This window comes from Ursus maritimus, unplaced genomic scaffold (genome assembly GCF_017311325.1).
Source record: "Ursus maritimus isolate PB19 unplaced genomic scaffold, ASM1731132v1 scaffold_21, whole genome shotgun sequence".
In the NCBI taxonomy this organism is placed as follows: Eukaryota; Metazoa; Chordata; class Mammalia; order Carnivora; family Ursidae; genus Ursus; species Ursus maritimus.
Window position 1 is genome coordinate 54,177,762 of NW_024424564.1, and position 25,265 is coordinate 54,203,026.

The following is a 25,265-nucleotide window of genomic DNA, read 5'->3' on the forward strand; positions in this document are numbered from 1 at the left end:
CTGGGGCAGAGCAGGCCGCCCTCGTGTGCAGCATGGCTTTTGAGGGGAGCAGCTTGCCCGGGGGCGTAGCTGGCTCTGACAGGTGGAAGGAGGGCTGAGCCCACGGCCTGTCTGTTCTGCCAGCTTAAGCAATTGGTAAGTGGCCTTCTTGTGGCACGTATCGTGGGGATAGAGAAGGTCCAGGAGTGGCGCCAACTGAATCCCCTTGGAGAGGGACAGGAGGAGATCCATAGCCCATTAGGATGAACCCACTGCCAGTGAAGCCCTCGCCTCTTTGTTCTCCTGGGTCCACCAGGGGAGGGTGTTAGAATGCACCCCTGATGGCTCTGGAATTTATCAGAACTGAACATTAATTAAACAACCTGCAAGGCCTCTGCCCAAGGCTGCAGCGTATTTCCCATCCTGAATTATATCCAGGTATATTGTTCAACCTGGCTCATCAGAAATTCTGCTGTGAGGTTAAGCGATAGTGTATAAACTTCCAACAAGGCAGTATGCTCCATATTTGAATATAAATCTCCTTCTGTTATCCAATTTCCAGGGAGAAATGAAGTGTCAGAGGCTAACCCTTGCAAGCTCAAGTCCAAAACCCAAATTTCTTACCCCGTTAAAGTTCAGATACATGAAAGCTTATAGTGTGTCCTTAACAGACACACACACGGCTCCGGCAGGCGCTGAGGTCCTGCCCATTAAACGCGAGGCCCCGACTCCCTCCTCCAGAGCTCAGGGTTTAGCAGGACCGGCAGGCCTGTCACCGGGTCTAGGAGACGGTCACGCCAGGCCCTGTGACGTCACCCCGGGAGCGCCATCCTTTGTGCCTTGGCGTCGCCCCGGGTGAGGTCGGTGCCCGCAGCTCCTCTTGGTTTTGCGCTGGCAGAGACACCACGGCTTGGAACCCAGGACCTGTCACTCCAGATCCACTTGGGGGAGATCGCTCAGCGAGGGGGCAGGGCTGACTGTCCATGTTCCACGACTGCGGAAGTTCCTCGCTGCCCCGTAGGAGATTTTAGTTCTGTGCCCCAGCGGCTGCCGCTCCTGCTCCAGCTCGGGCTGTGGGTGTGCCTGTGTGGTGGTGGGAGTGCGTGCACGCGGGGAACGCAGCGCTGACTGTACAGGGGCGGGGGGCGCGGACCCCCACATCTGAGTCTGGCCTCCTGAGCTGCTCCACGCTGACCTCAGCCCTGCTGTGTTTCACCTGGAACCCCCCTCGCGGATTCTGGATGGCGGCTCTAGGTGCTATTGCCCATCTCCGGGGCCTCCCAAGGGCCGCGGCCTGTGCCGCCAGTTGCTCCGTCCCCTCCAGGTTTGGACTCTGAGTTTTGTGGGCACGGCCCCTTGCTCACAGAGGTGTCTGTACGGTCGACTGTCTGGGACTATTCGTGTCCGGTCTGGACTTGCCCTCTACTTCCCTGGGGCCCTGAATGCAGGCCGAGATGTGGGGCGGCTGCCCAGAAGCTGTCCCTGCCTGAACGATGGCCCCTCTCCCCACCACAGTGCCCGTGGTGCGTGGCAGCAGCAGGAGTGCTGCCCACTATCTACAAGGCCACAGGGCTGCAGCTGCCTGTGCCTCGCCCGTGTCACCCACACCTTATAGAGGCCAGGGGTCTCGCTGTCCTTGGTGCAGCTTGTGCGACCTGCCTGGTGTCGCTCCCTGAGGACGAGCCATTCCGTCCCGGCACTGGCCCGGCACGAGTCTGCGTGAGCTGCTGGGGCCGAGGCCTGTGTGCTCAGTAGAGTCCGGGGATCCACAGGGGTTGCTGTGGGGTATTGATTCCTCCAGATTCTCTTCTTGTCCTTTTATCTTAGTGGGTCCTAGGGGCCCCAGTGAAGAACATCCCCAAAGCCTCCTGTATTCCTGTGGCTGCTGTAACAATCACTATGGGCTTAGGGGCTGGAAACAACACAGATTATTTATTGCCTCTTGGTTCTGAAGGCCGGGCTTCTGATGTGTGTCTTGTGTGGGCGAACTCAAGGTGTGGGCTGGAGGCTCCAGGGAGATCTCACAGCCTGACCTTTTCCCAGCCCGCGTCCCTTGCCTCGTGGCTCCTTCCTCCATCTTCAACGCTGCTGCGGCAGGTCGAGTCCTTCTCATGCTCCCGTGGACTTGTCAGGACCCCGGGACTGCAGTGGGCCTCGGCTAGTCCGGATAATTCCCCTTGGTCAGTGGATTGGCACCTTTGTGGCCTTCTGCAGGCTCTGGGCTAAGGCCGTAGACCTCTTTGGGGCTGTCTCTGCCTTGCATGTGTGTCTCCGCGTGGACGCCTGTGCCTTTGGAGCCCAGCGGCCCTGCTGAAGGTGATGGAGCCTGGCTGAGGCCCCGCCTTTGTTCCTGGGCCCCCCCAGCATGGTCCCCTGGCCTGGTTTCCTGGATGCCTCAGAGCAGACCCAGAAGGCAGCATTATTGTCACGGTGTGGATGACCAACGGGAGCCCAGAGAGGTGACGTTGCTTGCTGAGGGCGCGCACCCGAGTAGCAGAGCTGGGCTCCTTTTCTGGATCTGTTTTACCGAGGACTTGTCCCACTTGACGCCTGCACTGGTTTTCCTGTCTCAGTTTATCAGCTCCTTCACCTGGGTTCACCGAGAGTGGTCACATGTTCACACTTCACTCGAGCAGCGGCCGTGTCATTCGCCCTGGGACAGTGGGCGGGATGCCGGCCCCATCAGCACTGGGCCTGGGCGCCGTTCCGCATCCGCTCGTCTGGCACTGGCGCGTGCCCGCTGCCCATGCGGGGGCCTGGCAGCTGCTTCCAGCACACACTTCTCAAGGAGCTGCCTGTGCCCACGCCCATTTGTTCCAATGTAAATGTAAATATCTGCATTTACATAAAGAGGTGTCCCAGTAAATGCTCCCCTAGTCAGGTGTGCTCGCCCTCTGACGTCGGGCAGGGCCGGACCTGACCCCCGACGGGATTGTGCTGCGGACCTGCCGTTGTGACAGCCTGGTGCCCCGTGCACGGATCAGTTGGTGAATTCGTTCTGCTGTGAAACTGCTCACCTTTGTGCCGACTTCCTTCTTCTCCTTTGGAAGGTGTGTCTTATTTTCTGCTCACATGATATTTGTTATTTTTCTCTTAGGACAACTATACCTTTGCCCAACCTGGGATTCAAATGAAGGTGAAAATGTTGGAAGAGCTCGTGAGCCGGATTGACGGTAAGCCTGCTTCCCGAGCAGCCATCTCCCTGAGGGTCCGGGAGGAGGCAGTGGGAGGCCCCGGACTTGCCCTCACCCTGGCAGGATGCTGCCCTCACTCAGCCTGTGGGTCCTGGCTCCCGCAGGGCAGGGCCGTGCACTCTTCTGGTCAGCCCCCTGGAGCACAAGCCTCTCCCCTTCCTTTTTATTAAGGCGACATAATCGGAATTCAGTGCAGGCACTTTGCAGGGAGTAATGAGTGTGCCCCAGAAGCGGGCAGCTCTCACTCCTTATTAAGCCCAATGATTGTCATAATCTGGGCGACAGCATGGTTGTTTATGGCTGTCCTTTGGCACTGTGTTCCCTGCCTTTGTGCATCATTATGCTGTCAAGGATGCCGGCATAACTTCTCCACGGAATCCAATTAATTACCAAGTCTGGAAGTAACATCTTTAATATCACAGAAAAATGATAGTGTGTGCTCGGCCGTTTTAGATTATGCTTTCATATTTAAGTGGGGGCTTTGAAATACTTTCTACCTTCATTCTTAAAATAATTTCCCCTATGATGTGCTGACTGTCATACTGCAATAGCAGAGTTTAATTAAATGAAAGTTGGGAGATAATGCCTGCCCATTCCAAGCATATTCTCCTGATAGTTTGTTACATTAATGAGCGGAGCATTAACGAAATGATACCGAGCAGAACCATGCGTAGATTTGTGGCACCAGCCGGTCAGCGGTGAGGTACAGAGAAGAGAAAGGTTCTTTTCACAAAGAGCCTCATGTGAGCTCGGCAGGTGATTTCGCTGAATGTACAGAGAAATTGTGCTTTGCTTCCAATGTGGATGCAGGGGTGTGCGTTCCGGTGCTGCCTCCGCCTCCCCGGCGTTACGGTGCCTCTCCCCTTGCTGTGCCACTCGCAGCAGCAAACTGAAATGGTAATAATCTGCCCCAGAAAGGCACTTGGTTTGGGGAACTATCGAATGACATTATAAAATGGAGTTGTACAAATTATAAACTCCATTTTGTTCCTTGATTGAGTCTGATTTTCGAGTATGTATCTAATGGTTATTACCTAATTTCCATACGGTGAGGTTTTTCACGGTTCTTCCAGTAGTACTCTATTTGATTCAGTATGTTTAGCTGCTTTCCAACCTGTCTACTCAAAGTGCTGTTCCCTGCTTATGTCACTGTGCGTATGGTTAGCTTCGCAGTGAGACCTCGGGACGTGGCTGGGTTTCCCCACTAGCAGCTTCACAGCTTCCCCGGTCTCAGCTCGCGGAGCAGTGGTCTGCGGTAGATGTGAATTACACTCCCTGGGCAGGTTCTTCTCTTCCCCTCGTGTCCCTTAGAAGGCATACTTTATATTTTCGTGGAGGTTAGTGAGTCCTGGTTAGTGCTCACTTGCTCCAGTGCTACGGTTGGGGAAATACTTGAGTTGATTTCTCTGGTGCTATGGTTTGGAAAGAAGCACATTGCAGATTTGCTGGATGATTGTTTAAAAGAGCAGCCACAGCGACCAAAGGAATCCCAACCCAAGCTGTGCTTTTTCGTAAATCACATTTCTCAGTGCGGTTCCTGAGGAGGGTACTTTCATCCTGCAGTGTCTGGCTTAAAGGATCAGTTCTTCACAACAGAGAAGCTTCTTTTACAGAATAGATAGGTAAAATACGCGAAAGCTGTAGCCAGTTTGTAACTGTTCTTCTCATGAAACCTTAAACACCCAGGGTTTCCAAGCAGGAAGTGCACACAGTGGACAGAGTTTGGACTCTCTGGCTGGCGGGTGCCCAGGCCCCTTAGCAGCCCCTTGGGAGAGGCACCTGCAGGCCTCAGCTGCATGAAGTTCACCCTCCCCCCATTCCATCACTCACCTCTTAGAGCAGTTGTGGACTAGGAACTTTTGCAGGGACTATAAAGATTTTATTAAGGGCAGGATATGTTAGGAAGAAAAAGTGCTTTAAAAACCCCCACTGCCTCATTTCTGCATTTTAGGGGAAGGACAGCACTTATTTCAGAGCTCTTTGGCACCTCGAGAGCATTATGCTAAGGGAAATAAGTCGGACAGAGAGAGACAGATCCTGTATGAGCTCTCTTATATACGCAATCTTAAAAAAAGGAAAACCCACCTAAAATATCGTAGATGTGAGGAATGGATTGGTGGTTGCAAGAGGTGGGGGCTGCGGGGGGTGGGGGTGGGGTGGAGAAATGGGTGAATTTTTTTTTTTTTAAGTTTAAATACACTGAAAGAAGTTAAAAGAAAAAAGGAAGGTGAGGTTTTATGGGCATGGCCCAGAAAGGACTAGTGTCGGAAAGAGCTGAATTGCTCCGTAAAGTTAAAGGAAGCCTGGAGCCCCAGCAGTTGTGTTGTGAAGAACAGAATGACGAGGTGGAGGAGGACAGAGGTCTTGGGGGGGCACAGAAGAAAGCACGGTGAGGAGGTGAGGGGAAGACCAGAAGAGAGACAGCATCACCGTCTTATTTTGTGGTGGGGAGGGTTGACTAAAGAATTTCTCAAAAGCACGTTTAAGTGGTTTTCTGTTTAGAGTGGTGTTGTACCCCCTCTCTGCTACCCTTAAACCCTCTGTGAAGGTATGTTATGTAGACAGGAAGATGCCCTTCTTGAGGAGAGACAGGTGTGTCTGTAGTGGTGCCATGTGGAGTGCAAGATGGCAGTAGCCCAGGAGGCGGTGTGCTGGGCAGGGGTGATGATGTGTCTCAGGAGAGCTAAGGTGGCTCAGGAGAACCCAGGGGAATCCCCTGTGGTGTGTGGGGGCCAAGCGGTAGGACTTCCCTCAGAATGAGAGGTGAAGACTTGAGCCACTTAACTCAGAATGGAGGACAAAGGTGAGAGTAGATGGGCCTCACTTCCGGTGGTGTTGGGTCTGATGATTCCACCCACGCTGCCCACTGAACACACCTAAAAAACTTGAGAGGATTCATTTCAAAGCTAGTAAAAAACAGGGGGGAAAAAAAGAAAAGAAAAAAATGAAAGAAAGAAAAAGGAAACACATTTCTTTTTAAAATCACTGAGCTATCAAAAAGACAAACCTCCCTGGCTACATTCTAGGAGAAGGTTGGGGCTCAGAGAGATGAGCCCAGCACTAACTGCTGTTCTTCTAAGGGCATCTGCTCATCTGGAAAAAAGAATTCCAACGTAAGTTGTTGTTTTGAGTCTCCTGGAATGAATGGGTTTCGCTACCCCGGACAGAGAATGCCCATAAACTTCCTGGGACCAAGCAGAGTGACCATCAGGGAAAACTGGAATGAGACAGCCTTCATACAGTCTTGTAATCTTGGTTCACGTCACCTGGGAGGACAAGGGTTGTTTGAACCTTAGTTATGGGACTTTTCTACTGGAGCACTCACAGTGCTTGGGACACGCCAAGCAAAATTGTTTCTGGAGGAGGTCACCAGAATTAAAATTGTTTCTACAGACATGTACATTTTTCAAATAAAATGATCTGCGTACAGTCAAAGCTTGTCACCCATTCGAAACTCCCTAAGTAAACCAAACAGAAACTACAGATAACAGAAACTAGCCCACAGAATGTTGTGCTTTTGTAATTGTTAGGCACATACCAGGAAACCATTATCCTTAACTCCGTATGAAGAAATAAAAACAGATAATCTTGAATATGTTTGCAGGGGAAAAGGAAACTGTATAATTTTATAGAAGAGATTTGAAAAAATGACCAAATAGAATTTCTGGAATTGAAAAATATGTTAACCAAATTAAAAACATGGTGGTTAGATGCAGCTAAAGAGAACACGAGTGACCTGGAAGATGGTTGGAAGGAAATAGCCGTGATGAAACCTGGAGAGTAGGAATGTGGAAGGGTGTGGTCAGGAAGCCTAATGTGTATTTGTTTGGAGTCGCAGGAGGAGAAGAGAGAGAAGGAGTGAGAATTTGGAGAGGTAATGATGGAGATGTTTTCCAAAAGTCCTGAGATGTACCAACTCGGAGATTCAAGAGACCATTGGGTCCAGAGGAGAATTACTAATGGGAAAACTGTATGTGAGCACATCCTTATGAAGTTTAATTACACTAAAAACAAAGTCTTGAAGCAGCTGGAGGAAAAAATTATTCTCTAAGAACAGCTATTTGAGAACTGACTTCTCAACATAAAGATGAGAACGTGTCTTCAACATGCCACAAGAATATAACTCACTGTAGGGTCTACATCCTGCAAGAACGCCTGTCTGGAATGAACTCGGAATTGCACGAGGCCACCGAAATCTGCATTGTTTGCATTCCGTTTAAGAAACTGCAGATTGAGAAGGGAAGCAAATAAAAGCACACACAGCCTACTTTTGCAGCGTAAGTAGGGACAGTAATTACTATGAACCAAATCGCTTGTAAGTAGGCAAATCAGCATCCATCCCCAGCCCTTGGGGAGGGTCAGGTGCAAAAAGCCTGTGGAAAAGGGGAGACGGTATGTGGGTATCTAAGGAGGAATAAAACCAGATAGAACCATCCCAGGAAGACAGAATCCCGCCCAGAATGGGAAAAGACTGACAGCACATCTGTGGTCTGCTGGATCAGAGCACTGGCTCCTGGGAAATCAGAAAGGATTTGGGATTTCCTGGATGAGTGGCCACTAAGACCTTAGCAGACACCCATTTCTAACAGTTACTTGTACTATTCGAGCTGAATTCTTGGGTCACATTTTTTTTTGGCCGTGTGCGTTCCCTTAGGGATAGGGACTTCTCCTTCCTGCCAAACAGTGCTTTGTATTGGCCCTAGAGCAGAGTAAGCAGCTTCCTGAGCAGACGAGTTCTGCCGTGACCAGTCAGCCTCCAGCAGGCCCCTCCCCGCCAGGGGACCTGAGATGTTTCCTTGGGGCCAGCCAGGTGCAAGTGGGGAGACTGAAGGATTGAGTCTGGGCACCGGCAGACTGGGGGCAGGTGTTGTGTGTTCCAGGTGAGAGAGCGGATTTGACGGGACGGCGGCGGTGCACGGAGGGTGGATCTCAGGCTTGAGTTAGGGAGCCTATCATTTATCCAAAAGGCAACCTTAGGCTTTTTAAATTTTGCTGATACATTTATTTGATTTCTTAATCTGCTACCAGATGTCATTTCTTCTTCGATCTTGGGGAAAACTAGATCGCCCCTGGGGTTTGGTGTGGCTCACCGTCCTCTAGCCTGTGGAGCAGCCTCTTGAGTTCCCTGTCCCTTGCCCGTGGCCACAGTCTTTCTGGGAGAGGCTGTGCATAGAGCCATGGTTCACAGAAATCCATACCAGCATCAGTGGATTCTCTGCAACCACCCGTCATCACGGTGACTGTGGGTGCACGTGACAGAGGCATCGCGTTGTCCTGCCTGTGGCCCGGAAACCCTCTGCTGCCTGCCGTGCGCCTCTCATTGTGCTCACACACGCCAGGAGCCGCAGTTGGCCTGGGGGCTGCTGTCGGGCTGGCCCTCGGCAGCTCCTCTGAAGCCTGGAGGACCTACGCAGGTGTGTGTGCATGCGCAGGTGTGTGTGCATGCAGGTGTGTGTGAGCGCAGGTATGTGTGCGAGTGCAGGTGTGTGCATGCACGCAGGTGTGTCTTAGTGTGCGCAGGTGTGCGTGAGCACAGGTGTGCGCGTGCGCAGGTGTGTCTTAGTGCGCACAGGTGTGTGTGAGCACAGGTGTGCGCGTGCAGAGGTGTGTCTTAGTGCGTGCAGGTCCGTGTGCGCACAGGTGTGCGCGTGTGCAGGTGTGTCTTAGTGCGTGCAGGTGTGTGTGCAGGTGTGTCTTAGTGCGTGCAGGTGCGTGTGTGTGCACAGGTGTGCACGTGCAGGTGTGCGCACGCAGGTGTGTGTGCAGGTGTGTCTTAGTGCATGCAGGTGTGCGTGTGCACAGGTGTGTGTGCACAGGTGTGTGTGCGCGTATGCAGGTGTGCGTGTGCACAGGTGTGTGTGCACAGGTGTGTGTGCGCGTAGGTGTGTCTTAGTGCACGGAGGTGCGTGTGTGTGCCGGTGTGTGCGTGCAGGTGTGTCTTAGTGTACGCAGGTGCGTGTGTGCACAGGTGTGTGCGCGTGCAGGTGTGCGCACGCAGGTGTGTGTGTGCAGGTGTGTCTTAGTGCTCGGAGGTGCGTGTGCATGCAGGTGTGTGCGCACGCAGGTGTGTGTGTACGCGCAGGTGTGTCTTAGTGCATGCACGGGTGTGCGCGCACAGGCGTGCTGCGCAAGCAAGTCTGCCTGTACCGGACAGTAGGGGTTGATTGGGATGGTTTTGCAGGTTGGATGCTGTGCTGATTTTTCCCAAGTCCCTCTACGCCAGCAGTGCCAGTCACTGCGGCTGCCCCTCTGCCCCCATCTCCAGGATTGGTGGTGTCTCCCCTTCTTCTGCCCTCCCTCTCTTGTCAGCAGCAGCTCCTTGTCTGTTGGCCACCATTCGTTCCTGCCAGACTCTGGCACACACTGTCGTGTCCTCTTCGGGACTGGTTAGAAACCCCATGTGGGGCGGAGGCCGGATATCACGGGTACAGTCACAGGAGGCTCGGCCAGGCCGGGAGCGGACAGCCGGCGAGTCTCAGCCGCTTAAACAGCAGGCGCGTCCTTCATGGCTTGGCTGGGGACTCTGTTCTGTGCAATTCTCGCTTTGGGACTCAGGCTAAGGGAGCCGCTGCGTCAGGAGTATCCTTGCCCAGGTCCTGTGACAGAGGAAAAGGATTTTGGGGAGCCCTCATAGACTCCTAACACTTCCAACAGAAAGTGGTTCCTAATACTCTTCATTGGCCAAACGAAGTCCAGTGCTATGGCCAAAGTCAGGAGCAGAGGAAACCCTGCCCGCCCCAGCCCGGACCCACGGAGAGCACGTGGCTTTGGTGGACAGTGCTGGGCGCGCTGATCACGGCAGAGAGACGAGGTCACAGGTGAGAGCACGTGCTCTCAGTATTTCTGGTGGTTGTCAGTCTGTTCCCTACTTACTGAATCATTTTTGTACGTAAAATCCTGAGTGCCCCCCAGTGATTTGGTAATTTAGTGCTGTAATAACAAGCAGAGGTGAGCGCTGCTCAGACCTGGAAGAGGTCAGCTGCAGAGCACCTGCGGCGGCGTTTGCTCCACAGCCCACGCAGAGTGCTTACGTCTCCGAAAGCAATTTACCATGGTTGTGGCACAACCAGACGATACTCCTTACATGTTTATTGCCGTTACATCTGCTACATCTGACGTTAGCCTGCGAGAGCCCATGATGCCCCGCAAGCCCCATGTTCAGCCCCGGGGCCCTTCCAGTGAGAGCCCCCGTGACGGAACCTGGACAGCCGCACTGTGGGCTGTTGTCATGCAGCTTTTGTGACGTAAGAGGATGTAAATGAAATACTTGCCACATCTTTTGTTTACAACCATAATGGAGATCCTCTTTCAGTATTAAAAAGCAGTGTTTGAAGATACACAGCCTTAGTGGGTAGATAAATGTGCTTACGTCTGTGCTTGATATTTTCAGAAGACTTCAAGTCAGCTCATAAAGCATTGCTTCAGAGATTAGCGTCCCATGGGGGGTAAAATGGGCACAGAAAGGGTAGCCAGGGGATTGTTCCTGGTGACGGGGTGGCTTCAGGATAGAGACAGGCCTGTCATCCGCCCCCCGCCCCTCCGAGGGCCCGGAACTGCTTGCTGTCCCCTGGGCCCTGGGTCTGCTTGGCTCTGCTCTGAAGTTGTTCCCAGAGACCGTAAATGCGAGAGGGCCCGGCGGGCCAGGAGGAGGAGGGAAACCTGGTTATTAATCAGCCAGGCTGAGCCAAGAGCTTCTGTGGATGTCGGCACAAGGATTTCCATCTTCAGTGTCGAGGCCGACTCCAGGCTGCTTGAGAAGGCCAGAGCCAAGCAGCAGAAGTGTCCGCTGTCGGAGTCCTAATCCAGACTGTGCCTTCTTTCCTTCAGTGAGGAAGGGGGTAAGTCCTTCTTCCTGCCCGCTTTTAGTAGTGCCAGATTTAGCACGTGAGGGTAGGGAGCACCCAGTTACGTTTGAATTTCACATGAATCATAATTTTTTAGCCTAAGTATGACACATACTGAAATTCAGATTTCACCGGGCCTCTGGCATTTCATCTGGCGATTCTGTGCCAGCTGAGCTCCGTGGGGGCCCAGGTGAGCCTCGGACCCGGTCCTAGGCTGCAGGCTGCCACAGCTCCTGAGCTTAACAGGGGGCGGTGGAAATCTGCCTCCATGTGGTGGGCTATTTGGAATCTAAGAAGAATGTGTGTCTCCGTGCACGCACACACGCACGCACACACGTACACACACATGCACACAGCCCTCCACTCCACACTTTAGATGTGGTTCCTTTTATCGGTGTGGTTACTGTGTCTGAAGCCAGATGCTTTTCCATTTTCCTGTGGTGCCTGTTGATGCTCGTCACACATTCCTGTTGCCTGACGTGTCCGACGAGGGGCTGCCTGTGTCCTTGGGGGCAGGGGGAGGATTCCTGTTCGTGGCCAAGGGCTTCGTCTGAGCTGTATACCTGCTGAGCTCATTTGCCTTCAGTGCAGACGTGGCGGGGAGGCTGGTCACCGAGTGAGTCTTCAGGTGAACTCACTCTTCTTCATTAGGTTCGATAGTCTCCGACTGATTATGACTCTCTGAAAGGCCGATCTGGAGCCCTTGACCACCCTGCTGAATGCATTCACGGTCACGCAGAGCCTGACTGCCCTGCAGGTGCTGGGTTTTCCTCTGCAGTGGCCGTGGGCCGGACCTTTGGAGATCTGCCCTGTGTCGGTCAGGTGCAGGAGCTCGGCCGCGTGGCTGGCCCATGGCGGCGCGGGACAGGTGCCTTGGTGACCCGTGCCAGGCGCTCTCAGAGGAGGCTCTTCGTCTCTGTCTTCGGTGGCTTAATTGGATTTGCATTTCCTTCCTCTCTGGTGCACTGTCCACGCTGCTGCAAAGTGCTGCTGGGACAGCAGTGGGGCCTCCAGGCACCGGGCAGGGACCTCCGGGCCCTTCTCAGGTTCAGCAAGCCCTCCTCCCCCTCCAGCAGCCCTAGGCTGGCACACCCTGGCTGGTCGCTTTCCCTCCTGCAGGACGTGACCCCAGCTTCTGCTCTGGTCCTTGCTCTTGTTGTTTTCTGCACCTGAAGCACCTTTCACCTCCCGCGGCTTCCTTCCCTGGCAGCCAGGTATTCTGGTGCTCGGGGACCCAGTGGCCCTGCCGTGGAGGGGCGTCGACAGGAGGCCCTGCCATGGGCCAGAGCCAAGAAGGTGCTGTTGACAGTCCCAGGAGGTTGTTACACTGACCTAGGCCCAGGGCAGGCCCAAAGCTTCTGGGTCCTACGGAGCTTTCTCCCGTGATGGCCTTTGGGTTCGGTCCGTCGCTGAGTATTTCAGAAGTGTGTCGGTGGTGCGCCCCCAGCAGCCTGCTGTGCACGAGTCACTGCTCGGGACCAGGGATGTGTGTCCAGAACCCTGCAAGGCGTTTGTGGTGTGGCGGCCTGGGGGTTGCATAGAAACGAAAGGGGACTCCTCCCAGTGGCAGTGACCGAGGGACAGGCATGTGAGCAGAGGCTCCTCACCCCTCCCCATTCAGATTGTAGCCACAGGGACCAGAGGCAGGTGGTCAATGGGGCCTGGCTTTGGGAAAGGGGACTTGGTCACTCCCCAGGGGGCTTCCTCATAAAGTTGGCCTGGGGACCCTGCTTGGTGCCTGAGCCAGGATGGGCCTTCTCACCTCTCTCTTGGATCCGCATCTCGTGGCTGGTCCATGTGGGGGCTGGTGTGTAAAGCAGACTCTTTGCCCAGTTGCCCTGTGCACTGCCACACGGAGGATCTCACCACCTCACGTCTGCAGGCCCGTGTCCGGAAGGTAGGCTGTCCCCTGCCTGGGTAGTCCGGCGTGCGGGGGCGAGTGGGGGTGAGCCCGGCTCTCGGAGAGAGGCCTGCGGTGCAGCATGGCGGCAGGGACAGGCTCCATCCCTGCTGTGAGCACGCGGAAGCCTGTCCTCTGGGGTTCGGATTTGGGTGCTTGAAGAGGAGTGAGCAAACCGCGGTGTGTAAATGGGTACAGACCGAGGGACAGGCTGACTTCCGACTGGCAGTGAGGGGAAAATGGCAGCCCATGAGCAGAACGGGAGGCTGGTTATAGCCAGGCCTGCGGGTTAGGGGAGAGAAGATGGGGGCGCCCTGCCGGGCTTCTGAGGAGGGATGCTTGGCCGCCTGCGCTCTCTTGACCTCTGGTCAGTACAGTGTATGCCCTCGGAGGCTGGAGGCTGGCTGGCTCTGGCTGCAGCTCGTCCCCCATGAGCCCTTGCATGCCCAGACGTGAAGGCGGTGGCAGGCAGCACGTGCCTGTGTGCTGGAAGCCTTGCTCACCGCCATCATCACTGCCATCTTTACTCCCTCCTTGCAGGTGGTTAGGAGCGGGTGGGCCGACACTTCTTCGAGCGCTGGGGAGAGTGGCCTGGGGGCTCTACTTGGCCTCAGTTGCCTTATTGGGCCATCAAGGGCCCCGTGTGCCCTGGCTGCCTGCGTAGCCCCTCTGTCCTTTCCCCAGGGAGCCTGTTAGTGCGACCACACTGCCTGCACCCAGGACACCGAGGGTGGCCATTAGTATTAAAACTGTGCACTTCCCCCCCGAGGGAACCAGACACCAGAATGCGTTCGTGGGGAACAGCTCTCCCTCTGTGTGCATGGCTTTGTCTACTAGTATGTTTCCCCTCTCCTCCGTGTTTTAATTTAGGGTAAATGTGATTTTAATGAAATTTCTCTGAAAGCTGTCTTGACTGCATTGTAAGTTTGAAATTGACTTATTCTTTCAAGATAGAATTCAGTTACATCAGTAAACTAGATTCAGCTTTATTACCATCCGAGTGAAAATATTTTTATTACTGCTACAAGGTAAGCAGTTGGAGAGCAGAGAATAAATCAGCGGCACGGCTGCAGCCGTGGAGCGTTCAGCGTGCGACAGTGAAGAATACGCAGCTCCCTCTCCCCCGCTTGCGTGCTCATTAGGCCCCGGGATGGCCGATGTGAGCATTTGGAATGATAGCGATATTTCACTGCAGGCACGTGAACCTGGTGACTGGCAGAGCACACGTGGACCGGCAGTGACGTGGGCCGCGTGGCATTGTGGGGCTGCACGGCGAGGCGGCAGTGCCGTGTGGGGCTGCACTCCTGCTGCCCAGAGCCTGCCCCGCGTGAACGTGGTCCTTGATTCCTGCGGTTCGACACCGTGCGCGTCAGGGCTCTCACCCCTGGAGGCAGCTTGGCCGCTGCTGCCGTTACTGATGGCAGCCTGCGTCTGGCAGGTGCCTGCCGCGTACCAGGCGCCGTCCTCGGGTCTCCACCTCTGTTACTGTGTTGACTTCGCGTGGCAGTCCCACCAAGTGCTATCAGCCTCCCCACTGGAGGAGCCGACTCCTTCTCTGGCCTCCCTCTCTCCACAGGCTGGGTGAGCCCCACGTCGCCTCCAGCTCTGCCCACCCTGGCTTGGTACTGAGCACGGAAAGCCGTCCCAGCTCTGTGCCACGTGGGGGCCCCAGCGGTGTCCGGTGGGCTCAGAGTCCTGCCTGTCCCTGCCTGCGCCCCGGGATTTCCTCCGGGAGCAGCAGGCTGCAGCGTGCTGTGGCGATGCCCACCAGTAGACCCCTGTCCCCAGCCCTCACGCGGTTCCTCATGTGCTTACTCATGTCCTTCCTCTTGGGACGCCTGGCTGGCATCTTCTGCCTTCCGGAGCCCCACCTCCATACCACCCTGTGAAGACGGAGGAGATCTGAAAGTCTAACATGCCATCTTGAAATAAAAGCGGGTTCCTTCTCCTGGCTTTGAGCCTCTGCCCGTGACGCCCTGCAGAACTCCCAGCAGCCAGCAGGATGCCCGGTGTGCACACTGTGCCCATTCCTGTTGGTGTGTTCGTGGATTCATGGACCAAGTTACTATAGCGTCCTGCACATGAGGCTCCCTCAGTGTGTGAGGCTTTCACTTGCTTCCCCACGGTATTTACAGAGCGGACGTTTGGGGGTTAAAGCAGTCTCTGAGTGTGTTATCCCTGTCTCTGTGTTCATGTGTCCTGGGGCTCTCCTCCGTGGCCTTTGTTCTGCCTGAGGCTCTCAAGTCCCCATCCTCTGCCCTTTAATCCATGGAAGGGGTGATCTGGTGTGTGGACAGGCCCCATGATCTGACCCCTGCTAACTGCTGCATAATTGGAAGAAGTGACGGGAAAACGCTGGGCGTGCGGACAAATGACCCGGTCAGTGTTGACTGTTGGGATCATCTGAGAATTGTCTTGCCTCCGTGTGAATGTGCCCCCAGCTGACTGAGCGGGGCCCTTTCCTCACTGTGATCTGCTGGCGCCTTGGATTTATTGGCTTCTCCCACGAGCTGACCATCATGCTGGTTGCAGGGACAGCGCTCTTTGGAGAAGCCTTGATCTGGGGTGACAGTCTTCAGATGTATTTCCCACCATCCCCAAAGGTTGTCAAGATAATCTGGGAGGTAGCACCTGCCAGAGCTTTGAAATACTGAGCTCCACCATGAGACATGGGAACTGAGTGCCCCAGTGACTCAGAGGGGCCCAGAGCTCGCCAGCCCCGCACCTGTGGCAGCCTGAGACTGGCACGGTGCTGGACGTCCTCTGCTCCACCCTCTTCCACACCGGCCAGCCATTGCCACAGGAGCTAGGTCCCAGGGCCCTCCGCTGTCGTCTCGGAGCCTTGGGGTCAGGCCTGTAGCCCCTCCTGCCATTTCCCAGGCCATAGTGGTGTGTTGGGAGAGTGGGGCTACAGCCTTGTCACTTGGGGCCTCTCCGTGGCCCCCTCTGGGTTCCTGATCTTTCTCTAGGCCTTGCTGCCTCTCCCACCCTTTGTGTTTCCTCCCAATTTAAGCTTGTTTTCAGGTGTTCCCCCTGAATGGGTAGAGAGGGATTTATTTTCTTAAAACCAAGGGACAGCTCTCCACCCATGTTTGGACTGCAGGGTCCCAAGAGGGTCTTGGAGCTAGTGGCCTGTGGGTGGGGCCACACTTAAATCACCTGCAGGACAGAGATGTTTTAAGACCTTACTGATGTGTGTGGATGAGTTGTGACCGCTGAGGACGCTCTGTCCTGTATCAGAAGATAGGACATTACCAGTTGCTGTGGAATTTCTTTCTTGCAGGCCCAGACTTAGCATGGAGTCAGCGGGGAGGCCATCTGAGATCATCTGGTCGCCACCACCCAGCCTGCTTCATGGCCTCTGGAGGCCATCGTCACTCCTGTGTTGGCTGGGCTGTCCAGGAGGGCGGGAAGGGGGTCTTTTACAACTGTGCTTTCAGCTTGCAGGGCAGCCAAGGCCAGGCGGACGTACCGGCATTAGAGACCTATCTCTGTCTGTGTCCCGGGCCTTTCCTTCCCCAGAGCCGGTCGGAGATGCTGTGACTGGAGCGCCCACACCGTGATTAGCGGTGTACTTTCAGCTGCTCACGTGGGGAGTGTGTTTACCCTGGGAAGCGGTGATGGCCGTCCAGTGTGTAATGAAACCCAAGCACGTGAGGCCTTCTGAGCTCATGATTTAGATGTTTTCTCCTTAATGATGATCTCTTTGTGACCCTCCATCCTGAGATTGATGTTCAGGGTTTATTGCCAAACCGAGACTAGTTAATTAAATTCTAAGTAGAGACTTCCAAATACAGTGATTCTTATTGACCTTAAGAAGGAAAAGTTGTCTTGGTTTTGAATGTAGGCCATCAAATTCTGGTTTTGAAATGATTCCCCAAAGTCATTTTTGTTCGTGGTTACAAGTTGCTGGAGAACAGGAGTGGTTTTATCTCCCTCACCATAAAGCACCCCCGCCCCCCGCCAGGTCCCTCCGTGTTACCCCTGGTTTCAAACCCCTGTGCATTTGTGTGTGTGTGTGTGTGTGTGTGTGTGTGTGTGTGTGTGAGACCGCTTCAGTCTCTGGTTGCTGCCACGTGGGGACCACTCCCCCCGCTGGCTGAGGTGGGGCCCTGTGCTGAGGGTGTGTGCAGCCGGCGTCCCAGGTGCTGCTGCCCCTGCCCGGTGGTCACGTGCTGGCACAGAGCAGTAAGGTGTGGACCCACGGGTTCTCCCCTTGGAACTCGACTGTGCCACGTCCGCGGGAGCACTGGGGCTGCAGCAGGTTGTCGCAGGGCTGTGGCGAGACCTGGGGCAGGAGCTGCTGTCATGCAGTCTGTCGTGGTACTGTGTGACTGGACGTGGAGCTGAGGGATGCTGAGGGAGCCAGGAGGTGGTTCCCACCACGGTGCCGGGGGGCGGGGGGGCTCTGAGCGTCTGTCCCCACACCCCCAGCGCTTCATCTGGTCTGCACAAAGCATCCCCAGAGCAGTTAATGCTTGGAGCTTCTGTTGAAATGAGTGAATTATAGAGGCGTGAGAATCCAGGGCCCACCCCCTTTTTACACTTGGATGCCTCGCTCCTAATGGCAAAGAAACCTGCAATTCAGCTTGAATCTGTAATTTCCCACTTGATCTTCGGTAGGTCTCTCTGTTTCGCCCCTGTATGCAGAAACAGCTCTAGCAGGAATCATGTCTCGTCTCGCAGCCGCCCTGGTACGATCGTTCCGGTTAAGCAGAGCTTACTGTAGTCCTGTCCACGTGGGCCTTTCTGCCATCTGCTTCCTGAGGACAGCAGCCAGAGAGCCAGGGCTGGAGAGACCTGCTGGGACGGGGAGGTGGCAGCCAGGCAGGGAGGGGGGGCCTCGTTCCTCAGAACGGCCTGGCCCTGGGGCACGCTGTGGTCCTTGGCCTTCACCCTGAGCTCGGTTAGCTGAGGACTCCCCATCTTCTTTGGAGAGCAGCCTCTGTGTATCTGCTACTCAGGCCCCTGCAGAGCCCCTGCCTGGCCTCCCAAGCCCTTGCTGTGCCCTCCACACTTGGGGGGCCCCCTGGGTTGACTCAGCAGCTGAGGGTTGAATGAAGGCCACTGCAGGATTCTCCCTGGCTCTGCCCCTGCCTGCTTCCCATGAGCCCATCCCCTCCATGTAGCGCTAGGCTTGTCTAGCTCGTTAAAATTGCGTGCACTGCCACCCTGTCCTGGGAACCTTGGTGGACCTGTGGGGAAGCCCCCAGGCCCTTGCTGGCCTGTCAGCCAGCCTGGTCTGGGCAGCCCGGACTCTGGTGTGGGTGCCGGCATCCAGGTCCCCTGGTCCCCACCGTGGTCACCTGTGGTGCCCTTGGGTGGATGTTTGAGGAAGCTGCCTTCACAATATCTGCCGTTGAGTCTTTGGATGTCCTTGCCTCAGTTTACCCATGTGTTCCCTGGGAGAACAAGCCTCACTGTTCACTCATCCTGAGGGCCTGGCCAGGAGAGGCTGTACATGCAGAGAGCACCTGTGTGCCCAGACTGTGAGTGTCCATGGAAGGTTCCAGAACTCTGCTGCCCCATCCCCTAGATGTCTTCAGGAGCACGGTGAAGCACTGCCCTGGCATCTGTGATGCAGGTACCCCTGAGCTCGTCCTTTGCCCATTGCTCAGGCTCCGTTCCGCTGCTCCCTGAGGCCCTGTGACACGGAGCCGGCTCTGCCCCCAGTTACAGCTGCCTCTGTTTCCTGCTCACTGTTTCCTCGTCAGGGAGCCTGGGATGGAGGCCTCGAGGCCGTGGCTCCGAGGCAGCCCTGGGTGGGCCTCTGCTTCGCTCCTGCCACGTCCCCGGAGTCCCTCCTGCATCCCCTGCTTCCATAGCCCTGCGCCTGCGTGAGCGTCAGGGGTCCTGAGGCCCAGGCTCCCTCTCAGAGGCAGGACACACAGCAGTGGCAGGATTTGAGCTGACACCATCCTCTAGAAAAAAATAGACGTGCAAGAACCTTGGGAAGTGCTTTCAGGAAAGAGATTTTCTTTTTCTGTTGTTCTCTGCTCCAAGAAATGGATGAGGAGTGCTCGGAAAGGCTTGTGCCCAGAAAAGGAGGGTGGGCGGGTGAGTGGGGCAGGAAGTCACCTGCTATACACTGCGGCACGCAGACCCCGGCGTGCAGACCTAGCGTGCAGACCCTGTGCATGGACCCTGGTGTGCAGACCCGGCGCGCGGACCCTGGCTCGCAGACCCCGGCCTGCTGCTGCAGACCCCAGCGGGCTGCTGCATCTCAGCTCAGAAGGGTGCCGGGTGCTGCGGGTCCTCCAGGGGCACCAAGAGAGCAGATGTGTGGGGTGGGGCCTGGGAAGTCCCTGCCTGGGGGGCGACGGGGACGGCAGGGGCCCATGAGTTAACTCCTGGGTATTTCAGTGTTTCCCCTAAATAAGAGCCTTCTCTTCTGTGACCATAGCACTCTCGCCAAAGCCAGAAGATTGACCTTGATGGAAGAACTGGCATCTTGCCTGCAGACCCCGTCCAGGTGCCACTGTGCATTCCCGATCCCACGCTGCCTTCACTTGTCGTTTTTTGCCTGGGACAAACTCGGCCTTCCTTTGTGTTTCGTGACTTTGCCGTTTTGAGGCGTGCACATTCGGGTTTTGTTGTTGTCTTGTTTTCTTGCCAGAATGTCTGTTAATTTGGGCTTATCTGTTGCTTCCTGGTGCTGAGATTCAAATTTTGGCAGGAATCCACAGTCGTGCGGCCATGTCCTCTTCAAGGATCTACCGGGGACACATGGGGCAGGCCGTCCACTGCTGGTGACGGTCCTTCAAGGGTCTACTGGGGACACACGGGGCAGGCCGTCCACTGCTGGTGACGGTCTCTTTGATTGTGGGCTGCGGGGCTGTCTGCCAGGCTTCTGTGCAGTGATCCAGGGCTTCTTTTTGTGCTGAGAAGTGTCTTGTGTGGAGACCTAGAGGGGGCAGCTCTGCCGCCTGCCCTCCGGCCTTTCACGCTACTTTGGGCGTCCCTGGGTCAGCACGCTGTCCGGGGCTGTCGCTCCTGGGGTTTGCTACCGTGGCCGCTTTCCTGCCTTGGTTCATTGCTTTCCTGCTGGAGGGGGGGGTGTGTTGGAGCTTGGGGAGGCCTGTGGTTGTCACCAGGTTACAAGTCCTACCTAAAATTAGTCATTTTGATGCTCAGAATTTCCCACATTGGTGCAGGAGGTCCTTGAGGGAACATTCCCCCGACAGGGAGGGGAGAGTGGGGTAGCTCCAGAGTGGGACGTCGCATTTTGTGTGAGAGCCCCGTGAGCGGGTCTGCAGGCTGTGGGGGCATCCTGGGGCACCGTGGGTGGTGAGGGAGGGTCATGTGTGAGCTGGTGGGCCCGAGCCCCAGGTCGGCACTGAGCTCTGTCTCCACCGGCTGGTGGGAGGCACGTGAGGGGTGCTCCCCGAGAGCCCGGAGGGATGGGGTCCGCAGTTGGCTTTCTCAGTGTCCCCGTGTCTTCTGAGAGGCAGGGTAGGGGCAGGCTGTGGGTGCCCCCCTCTTCCCACAGCTGGTTTCCTGCGGACAGGCGGTCTTGGGGCACAGGGGGTGAGGCAAGCGACCGTTCATGCTTCTGGGTTACAGATAAGAAAGCAAGGAGTAAACTACTCAAGGCAGTTCTGGGAAGCGAGCATTTCTCACTTACTTGGGGCAGGTTTTCAGCGCTGGAAACAGGGACAGATTCCTTCTGTCAGGGTCAGGTAAAGGCCTCTTAGGTCTCTCAATATGATGATGACGGATAGAACCTTCCCTGAAATGTGTCTTCTTTGATAAACTCATTGTTTTAAACTATGTTCTGGTTATTGTTTAGAAAATGGTATGGAAGCTAAGTGCTTAGGTGACCTTTAGTGTCTTGCTGTGTATCTGCTAATGTTCTTTTCACAGGTTCACTATTGATACCCCGGCAGCTTTGGGCTTGTTCATAAATACTGAAACAGACCAGAGCAGAGCTTCCCGGGGGCAGAAAATCAGCCCCCGACGCCAGAATCAGACTGTGGTCTGCATCTCGCCGCCTCCCACAGACCCCCGGGTGCTGGCCTGGCAGTGGGCACCAGGCTGTGTCCAGCGCCATTCCTGGAAGTCTCCGGTGTGGGGCAGGCAGGAGCAGGGCATGCCCCTGGGACCTCTGCCGTCCGCTCCCAGGCATGGTGACGAGGGCAGGCGTGGGCCGCTGCGGCTGGTGGTCCCACCGGTGTGGCCCGTGCAGCGCCTGGCCTCCCTGCGCTAGTAGTCTGGCTGTAGTCACAGGCGCTCATCGGTGGAGGAGGGGCCCTCACCCCTGGGGGGTGGTTTGGGAGGTGGCCTCACCCATGTATTCTGTCTGCAGCAGCGGGCCAGTCCAGGCTGGGCTGCTTGCCTCCCAGCAGCTGTCATGCCTCGGTCCGGTTCTGTCCTTTATTCGGGGATCTCCATGAATGCGTGAAGACTCTGGGTCTGCTGTTGTCGTGGAATCTTGGGACACTTAGCGAGCGTGCGCTTCATGAGGCGCTGAGCTCCATGAGGCATGGCGGGGATTAGGTCTTGGTTCTAGACTTTCTTGAACCAGGATACAGATGGGTGCAGCTTGGTGACAGGCCTCTGTGTCTCCCGCTCGTGGGCTGTCAGCATCAGAAGTGGCCTTGGCAGTGGGCTGTGGAGAGGGAGCTGAGAATCCTGTGGCCCCCGGGGCCCTACCCCCTCACTTGTTTTGTATCTGGGGGACTTGCACATACGACATACTTCCATATCTGTCCTCCCTCCCCTCCCTCTTCCTCCTGGCTCTGTGCCCCTTCCCTGTCAACAAGGGGCAGTCTGGGTATTCCTTAGACACAGTGTCTCAGCCGTGGTAGCAACTCGGGCCGTGGCACGGGAGTCCAGGCAGGAGCAGGACCTGCAGCAGCCCTGTTTGACGGCCCTCTTGTCCTGGTCTGTGCCCCTGCTTCCCTGGTGTGTCTGTTCTAATGCGGGGAGGTCGCCCTGCGGCTGTGTTACTTAGCCCTCAGAGTGGCTGCCCCATGAGCTGGGCACCTTGTCCAGGCTCCCTTCTCTTCCCTGAGTTCCAGGGGCCCCTCCGTTTCTCCAGCCCCGTCTTGGACTGAGTGGCCTCTGGGTCGGAGCACGGATGACGTCACACATTCAGCAGCATTTGTGCCATGTCCTCTCTGTGCTAGGTCCTGGGTGTACAGGGATGAATTAGAGTCCTTTGTTGGGGAACTCTTTCCAGTGAGACGGCAGATTGAGAGAGTAACGTGGTACAGAGAGCTTTTCTAGTTATCCCGACAGGGAACTGGTAGGGGTGGCTGGGGGGACATCTTCACGGAAGACGGACATCAGCTCTGAGTCCTGTGTAGGCATTTGCTGTAGTGAGTGAAGGAAGGGTGGTGTGACGCGGCGGGACCATTTTGGGACCTGTGGGTGGCTGAGTGTGTGAGCGGAGGGGGCGGTGTGGGGGCTGTGGGGATGGTGCATGCAGACGGTGCTGGGGCAGCTGTGTCTGGGCCTGGCGAGCAGACGGTGCGTTCCCTCCAGCCCTGCGCTCAGAGACATGATGTCACTGTGTGGCCGGGTGGGAGAGTTTGTGCCCCAGAAGCCCCACAGCACCGAGCACACCACTGATGTTGGAGAAGAAAGGGGGCCCGGTCAGGATGCTGGCCCCTCCGTAAGAGCCGCTGACAGGTTTTAGGTGGTAGAGGAATGTCATGAGAACCGCGTCAGAATGTGGGGCGTTAGGCCGAGGTGGAGTGCCCCGTGCGCTGTCCTTCCTGAGGCTAAATCAGACCAGCAGTCCTTGCGTGTACGCTGTGGATCGTGTCCTGTTACTTTGAAATGTGCACTTCACATTACAGTCTAGTAATTTCTAAAGTGTTTGAGTAAGACTACCTGTGCTCTGCTATTTTTTTTCCCTTGGGAAGAGTACGAGCTAGAATCGGTATGTCGTGCTTATACGTGTGGTTCACCTTTACTGTCTTTGTTACGTATTTGTGTCTGTGTCCAAAGACATAGAAGGAAATGCTTTCTTCCCCTCAAAAACAAGTCAGTTCCCTCAACTAGAGTCTGGTCTTCAGTAATGGTTTATGACAAGGAGAGTATCAGAGTCCTAGAACTTGCTTTGGAAAGTGCTTTTTCCAGAGACACGCCGGAAAGATCCTTCCCATCCATCTTCCCCTTTACTTCTTGATTAGTCTCTGGCATTTTGTCCTCTCTCCCCTGATCCATCCATCCATCTGTCCGTCTATCCATCTGTCCATCCATCCATCATTCGGCTGTCCATCCATCAGGGTGTCCATTAATCAGTGAGTCTATCCATCTTTTCATCCATTCAATCCTCCCACTTTCTTTCTTTCTTTCTTTCTTTTTTTTCTTAAAGATTTTATTTATTTAGTTGTCAGAGAGCATCTGCCACAGAAGCTGGGGGAGCGGCACGCAGAGGGAGAAGCAGGCTCCCTCCTGAGCAAGGAGCCTGATGCGGGATTCGATCCCAGTTCACTGGGATCGTGACCCGAGCCGAAGGCAGAGGCTTCACCGACTGAGCCACCCCGGCCCCCCTCATCCCTCCTGCTTTCATGGGAAACTCCTACTGTCTTGCGCTTTGGGTCCTGGGTGTGGAAAGGCATTGGAAGGAGCCTGCCCAGTACTATCTCACGGTTTGATGGGCGAGATGGCGGTGCCCACCACCAAGGCCACTAAAGTGCGGCCCCGCGGGATGCTGAGGAAGGGGAGGTCTGCTTCGGAGGGGGGGGGTCAGAGGGGCCTCAGGAGGGTGGTGGTGCTTGAGCTCAGTGTCGAATGTGGGCACGCACACACCTGCATGCCAGCCCAGGCCTGGGAGTCACAGGTCCTGGTCAGAACTCATGGGTGTTTTCGTGGCAGCGTTCTCAGTCTGAAATGCGCCACGGCGGAGGCAACACTTCTGGAGAGGCTCCCCATCTTCAACTTCCTTGCAGGTTTGGGTCGCGTCAGGGCTTTCTTACTGCTGACGCGGCGGTTTGCAGACTGTTTATCTGAGCCGTGTGCTTGTTTAGCTCAGTTTCTCTCTTCTCTGCTTTCTGCCCCATTTGGAAAAGGGCCTTGCCTGTTGGTTTGGAGGCGTGGGTCAGGCAGAGCCTGCCTTCCTGTCCTGACTCGTAGCCATGGTTGGGTTACCGAGCTGGAGTTGTGGGCAGCCCTGGCCCGCCTCCGCCCTACCCTGCCCGACAGAGGAACATAGGGGTTGGTGTGTCATAGGCTCAGACGGGTCTGCTCCTGCCAGGGTGAGTGCCGTGAGCGCACGTGGTAGATGGGCTCTCTGGGGACTCCCAGAGCGTCCTGTCTGCGGGTATCCACACTCTTATGCAATCCCTGCTCCTGGGTTTGGGTGAATCCTACGGCTTGATGGAGTGTGGGGTGGTGGGCTATCAGTCCCATGATTACGTTACATTAGCTAAGATTCCATTCTAGCAGACTAGCTAGAGATTCTGCCTCTGCTCTTGAAGCAGGTGGCCACCTGGAGAAGCTCACATGGCAAGGATGTGTCGGTGGCCTCCAGCTGATAGCCAGCAGAGGGCTGGCGCCCTCGGTCATACTCCTGCAGGGGACTGAATTCTGCCAACCCTGGATTAACTTGGAGGCGGGTGCTTCTTTGGTCAAGCCTCTGGATGAGAGTGCAGCCTTCGTTGCAGCTTTGCAAAGCCCCGAGCGGTGGATGCAGCCATCCTGCCTGGACTCAGAGCCATGGGGGCTGTGAGATAACAAATTCCTGGTGGCAATTTGTTATACGGAATCAGAAAACTAATGAACGAAGGACAGATAATGCCGTGGAGCCCCCCGCTTTTCCGCGCAGCACTGAGAGTGAGGGCCCGTCTCCCTCATTCCTGCCTGGCTCTGCTCACCACCATCACAGGTCCATTTCCTATTGGCACTATCTGTCGGTGGCCTTGGCGAGCCCAGAGACACCCCCCTCGGTGGGGGGGGGGGCTTACTGCTGCCTCAGCTGCAGACCGCGCCTGGCCCACCCCGCTGGCCCATCAGATCTCGGAAGCTGAGGCGGGGACTCTTCATCAGTGCCCTCACTGTGTCCCCATCTAGAAGCCTGTGTGGGTGTTGAGTGGGACGGAGCCAAGAGCCAGGCCCCCTCCAGCTCCCGTCCGTCTGGTCTGGCGTCCAGCCGCCCCCTCCACTGCCCGGGCCACCGCTGCTGCGCACGTGCGCGCGGCGGGCTGTCCTTGCCGCGGGCTGTCAGCGCCTCCGTGCTCAGGGTGCCCAGGGAAGTCGCTCTGTCAGCTGCGCTCTTTTCTAATAAATCAGGTTGGTTGTTGCTTCCTGATATGAAAACAGGCGTTTGTGGAGAAGCTCATGAGCACATCTGCGAAGTGAGAATGATTTAACGCCTCGTCGCTTCGATTCCAGGCAGCT

At 55.8% G+C, this 25,265-nt stretch overlaps 1 protein-coding gene across 1 annotated transcript in view; it reads left to right on the forward strand.

Annotated features, from left to right (window-relative positions):
- TBC1D22A (TBC1 domain family member 22A) overlaps positions 1-25,265 on the forward strand; it is a 318,127-nt gene that overhangs the window by 188,939 nt on the left and 103,923 nt on the right. The window contains exon 10 of the mRNA XM_040637730.1: positions 3,077-3,152. Coding sequence (XP_040493664.1) covers positions 3,077-3,152 — 76 coding nt within the window. The remainder of the gene's footprint in view (positions 1-3,076; positions 3,153-25,265) is intronic.